This window comes from Nanorana parkeri, unplaced genomic scaffold (assembly GCF_000935625.1).
Source record: "Nanorana parkeri isolate BGI_ZX_2015 unplaced genomic scaffold, ASM93562v1 scaffold81, whole genome shotgun sequence".
NCBI classification, from domain to species: domain Eukaryota; kingdom Metazoa; phylum Chordata; class Amphibia; order Anura; family Dicroglossidae; genus Nanorana; species Nanorana parkeri.
Window position 1 is genome coordinate 1,005,982 of NW_017306349.1, and position 5,890 is coordinate 1,011,871.

Sequence of the window (5,890 nt, forward strand, 5' to 3'; positions counted from 1 at the left end):
TATATATGTACATTATATGTATATGTTCCCCTTCATTGGGCCATCCTTCCCCTATTTTTATTTTTTTTTTTTTTTTTTAGGTTATGGATTTTTTTTTTTTTTTATGACAAAAATTTTCAATGGAAATGATTTGAAATGGAATGATCTGAAAATACTAAACCGACCTTTCTACATAAAAAAACCCCAAACCTTGGCTCTTTTATTGTTCACTCAAATACCAACATGGGAATTCAAACTTTTTGATTTTGTTTTTATAGCAGAAACCGGGGTTCCTGTTCAGTTCCACTTCTTAGAAAGACCAAAATAAGGAATTGCAAGCCATCTCCAACTCACCCGGCTGTACCATCTGTTGGTGCATAACAAAACTCTTTTTTGTTTCAGAGGCGGTTCACAGACCCCGCTAGACCCTTCACCTCTTGTGTGTTTCCCTATGACTTAGGACTTTTTCGTAGAAGTAATCTCTACGATCAAGAGTTGCATTCATTTTTTTACGAAGATCTTGTAGTGATGATGGGAGAGTCGGACCACCAGGTAAAGTCTTCTCCAGCACATCCCAAAAATTCTCAATGGGGTTAAGGTCTGGACTCTGTGGTGGCCAATCCATGTGTGGCAATGATGTCTCATGCTCCCTGGACCACTCTTTCACAATTTGATCCTGGCATAGTCATCTTGGAATATGCCCAATGTGCCATTATGGAAGAAACATTGTGTAAAGCCTTCTCCAGCATATCCCAAAGATTCTCAATGGTGTTAACGTCTGGACTCTGTGGTGGCCAATCCATGTGTGACATGTGTTACCTTTTTTTTGTTGGCCAGGCAGTGTATATGAGGGCAAAATAATAATAAAAAAGTCAAACTGGCAGAGGTGAAGAGTCTGGTGGGGTGTACGAACCACCTGGAACAATTATGACTTGTTGATGAACCAGCCGATGTGGAGTATGGCCTGCCTTTGTATTGCTTCACGCAAAGTCTAGTCTACGGCTTGCCCGTTCCTGAATGAAGAACTCTAAATAAAATGAGAAAAAATTGTAACAATATATATCAAGTGTTAAAGTTCTGTAGCCCAGTAGTCATAGGTCAGCTGATCAAAAGTCAACCTACTATGTCTGTTATGCTGGTGATCACCAAGAAGACTTCTTTGACTGTTGAATCTGAATGTTGGAAACCAAAGATGGCCGGTGGGCAATGCGGGTTTTCTAATTGAGCGTATGTAGATTCTTTAATCAGCCCAGGCACATTGTCATCTAAATGATAAAGTAACAGTCCACCCTTTGCACAAAAAAAGTAGTAAATGCATCAACATTAATCTCATAGCTTAGACATTTTTTGGAATGAAGCCTGCAGAGCCTTGCACCCGCGATCGGTGTGTTGGTGGTGCAATGCTGATTCCTGCAAAGTTTTAACCCCTCCCCAGGTCTGTATGGAGGTACGGACCTGGCTGGAGGAAATAAGGCTTGGGAAGTGAAGGAGGAGGGATTGCCGACCTGCTCTCAACATGTCCCATCTGCCACCATGGTAGATAGGACATTTAGTCGTTGCTTGTAAACAATGCCAGACCTGGATGACGTGGCTGTGTGCTGCACCCTTGAAAAACCCAGCAGTTCCGGTACGAGGGCCTGGGGCAATTTTAAATATGGTGATTTTGGCCCTAAATATGGGGGCATAACATGAAACAGGGTCTTGGCCTCTGAACCTGATGTGTCCATTCTATGCCGGTCTGAAATGTTCTTTTGTTTGAATAAATTCTTCTGGACTGTATTACAACTGGTAGTCCCTTGATTCTTCTTCCATGCTCATGGTGTCCTAATGAATATATGTTCCACTTACACATACTAAGCCAAAGGTATCTTCGTATTTAAAAGGGGATAGTGGAATTTTCAGTAACTGTGGAAGTCTGTATGAATAAATAACTTGCCTCAAGTGTCAGCGATGATATGAATTTTGCCATAGTTTATGAATAAATAGCAATCATTGAGCTCCATGCCATTGTGGAAACAGTTTGGAGAAGTCACCCGGGTCAACCTGGGCATCACCAATAACCCCCTTATAACCCGGGTCAACCTGGACATCACCAATAACTCCCTTATAACCCGGGTCAACCTGGACATCACCAATAACCCCCCCATCACCCGGGTCAACCAGGGACGTCACAAATACCCTCCCATTATCCCCCGGGTCAACCTGGGACATCACCAATACCCCCCCATCACCCGGGTCAACCTGGGACATTACCAATAACCCCCTTATCACCCAGGGACGTCACCAATACCCTCCCATCACCCGGGTCAACCTGGGACGTCACTAATACCCCCCCTTATCACACAGGTCAACCTGGAACATCACCAATACCCCCCTTATCACCCGGGTCAACCCGGGACATCACCAATATCCCCCTTTAACCCGGGTCAACCTGCTTGATCACCAACACGCCCTCTCTGGAGTGAGATTTGGTGCTGATCAATGGTTCTCCTTGCTGGAGAGAAAGCTGTACCAGAGGACCTGCAGTGCAAGGATCTCCCTGCTTCTGTTTCATTCACACTGTGGATCTGTGCTTCCTCCACCTCTTGGTCTGCTTATTGCTCCATCAGTCATCAGGGGGAGAGCTCTGATGTCAGGAAAGCAAATCCCTGCACCTCCACCAAGATGGCCACCTTCATGCACAGACACAGTACAGAACAAGGGCCGGAAAGTCAGTCATGGTAATACTAATGACTAGTCTTTTGGGCACAGCTTCCGCAGCTCAAGTCCTCTTACATGACTGATCATAACTGTAAAATGATGGTCTCCTGACCCTCCATAGTCCTCCTGAGGTCACAGAGTTAAGTATTTAGAACAATAGCTAGCATGGCATTGCTAAAATCAAAGCCCCGTACAAAGACTTGAATCACTTTATATTCTACTTCTCATTATTGGAGCTTAGACATCTCTATAGTCACAGAGGCAATGATGTCATTGCATGATGCTGTCCCCTGGGAATTGGGCCCCGTAGCGCTAATATGGTGTCTCTGAATGATGCTGTCCCCTGGGAATTGGGCCCCGTAGCGCTAATATGGTGTCTCTGAATGATGCTGTCCCCTGGGAATTGGGCCCCCTAGCGCTAATATGGTGTCTTTGAATGATGCTGATGCTGTCCCCTGGGAATTTGGCCCCGTAGCGCTAATATGGTGTCTTTGAATGATGCTGTCCCCTGGGAATTGGGCCCCGTAGCGCTAATATGGTGTCTTTGAATGATGCTGTCCCCTGGGAATTTGGCCCCGTAGCGCTAATATGGTGTCTCTGAATGATGCTGTCCCCTGGGAATTGGGCCCCGTAGCGCTAATATGGTGTCTTTGAATGATGCTGTCCCCCGGGAATTGGGCCCCGTAGCGCTAATATGGTGTCTCTGAATGATGCTGTCCCCTGGGAATTAGGCCCCGTAGCGCTAATATGGCATCTCTGAATGATGCCGTCCCCTGGGAATTGGGCCCCGTAGCACTAATATGGCGTCTCTGAATGATGCCGTCCCCTGGGAATTGGGCCCCGTATTGCTAATATGGTGTCTGTGAATGATGCCGTCCCCTGGGAATTGGGCCCCGTAGCGCTAATATGGTGTCTGTGAATGATGCTGTCCCCCGGGAATTGGGCCCCGTAGCGCTAATATGGTGTCTCTGAATGATGCTGTCCCCTGGGAATTGGGCCCCGTAGCACTAATATGGTGTCTGTGAATGATGCTGTCCTTTGGGTATTGGGCCCCGTAGCACTAATATGGTGTCTTTGAATGATGCTGTCCACTGGGAATTTGGCCCCGTAGGACGAACAAGGTGTCTTATCACTATGGGTCAACCTGTATAAGGTTTAACATTGACCGTTGGAACCTCCATCTTTCATCTCATCGCAGCCAGGAAGAAGAAATAACCCTTTACACATGCACTGTAGCCTCCGCCATGTGTTTTTTCATGGAAACTGGCATCTCTCAGAGACTGCGCTTACAATTCAGACCTTCGCAAAGTGTCTGCATCACTTGCTGCCACACTCCAACAGGAATGTAACAGAGTTTACATTACATTTGCATCTTTATAGACTCATTTCTTTGATTTTTGTTAATTAGATCATTGATCTATTCAGCCCAATTAAGATAGTTTTAATGGAAACACACACACACGTGCAGGAAAAATGTATAGAAAAGTTGTTACCTAGACAATAAGAAACAGTAAAAAGAGACCTCAAGTGATACTTTGTAAAGTTTGCTGAGTCCAAGCAGCTTGTATAGAAAGTTCAACCTGATACCTGCATGAGTCAATCGTCATTGCCCCTCCGACATGCAGTAGCCTTGATGTCAAACTAGAGCACGGAGTTGCTGATGCAGCCATCTTTCCTGGTCCCTGGAATGGGCATTACAGAATTTAAAACACCCAAACGGTCCAAGGACAGGGAATCAGCCTTCTGGCTATAGGTGTGTTTGGTCTCTACCTGATTGGCATCTTCCTATACATTTGTGTAGCCACATTGCAAGAAGGTAAATCCAGCACAGCAGGAATTGTGTATAAAGCTTGCGTCTGGTAGTCTATTGCTTTAAAGGAGAACTATGGGGTTAGGGCTTTTCCCCATAGTTCTGCTTAGGGTAACGGGAGAACACAAACTAGCGTCCTCCCGTCACCCTAAGCTCAGTATATAGGGAGCTGTAGCTCACGGTATACTGAGACGCCGCAGCTGAAGCAGATCCCGACAATTATGCCGAGATCCGCCCAGCTGCGTGACTGACAGCTGGCTCTGCCTATCTAGAGGCAGAGCCAGCTGTACCCACCCCCTCTACCATCCGTTCCACCAGTCAGCAGGGAATCCAGCCCCTCCCCGGTCACGGCAGAGAGCCGTGACAGGATCGAGAGGTGAGCGAACGCCGGTATGTGTTCACTCACCTCCCGATCTACTGAGCCGACCTGTGACAGTCTCATTGTCACAGGTCGGCTAGAACTATGAGGTGAGTGAAAAGCACCCGCCTCATAGTTCTCCTTTAAGATGCATTGCCAGACTATTTAGGACGTGCCTCATTAGGGATCTATCATTGTTGAGGAGCGTGGAGTGTATTTCCTCTTGCTTAGCAGCCAACTATCCTAAATACTTAATACTAATAATGAATTTACAATTCATTATTCCATACCAAACAGGATATAGCCCCGATCGATCCCTAATGGGGCCCGTATAGTCTGGCTGAGCAGCTAGACTAGCAGGGCCAAGCTTTAGACACAATTCCTGTTGTGCTGGGAATTACCTTCTTGCAAAGCAGCTACACAAATGTATAGGAAAATGGCAATCAGGTAGAGACCAAACACACCTATAGCCAGAAGGCTAACAAGATCCATAGACTTCTCAGGGAAAACATATTTTGCAGAGCTAGTGGAGGTTTATGACCTACTGCATGCCATACAACTGTCTTTGCATCAAATGCGTCTTACATTGGACTGCGTGCCATCAAAAAGGTGCAGTAACTGTGTAGCACAGACTTGAAATTTAAATCTGACCCTTTTTTTTGGTACGGACCTGTGAATTGGAGAAAATTAGGGCGAGAAAGTGACATTCCCCTGCCAACAAGACCCCTTGTGAGTAAACCAAAAAAAACCTCCTCAGGTGAAGACACATCTTGTGAGATATTGGCTACTCAACACGCTCCAAGATCTGGCCGGAAAGGCCTATAGGCGTTGCAGAACAGCAGCGGGGAAAGGCAAGTATAAATCATGGCCGCCCCCAACTTATTCACCACCTGAGGCAGCCAGAAGGGGGAGTGGCATCGGGCCGAGCCATCAGCCATGCTGGTGCAGACAGACACACTGCCCGCCCAAGGAGATGCCACCTCATTATGGTGACATCCCCCCCAAGTATAATATATAATTTCCAACCTCCCCCCCTACTTTTG

At 46.4% G+C, this 5,890-nt stretch overlaps 1 protein-coding gene across 1 annotated transcript in view; it reads right to left on the reverse strand.

The window, feature by feature from the left end:
- The window catches only part of LOC108805014 (axoneme-associated protein mst101(2)-like), a 15,393-nt gene extending 13,203 nt beyond the window's left edge, over positions 1–2,190 (reverse strand). The window contains exon 1 of the mRNA XM_018576968.1: positions 2,013–2,190. Within this exon, the coding sequence (XP_018432470.1) occupies positions 2,013–2,190 (178 nt within the window). The remainder of the gene's footprint in view (positions 1–2,012) is intronic.
- Positions 2,191–5,890: the final 3,700 nt, after the last annotated feature.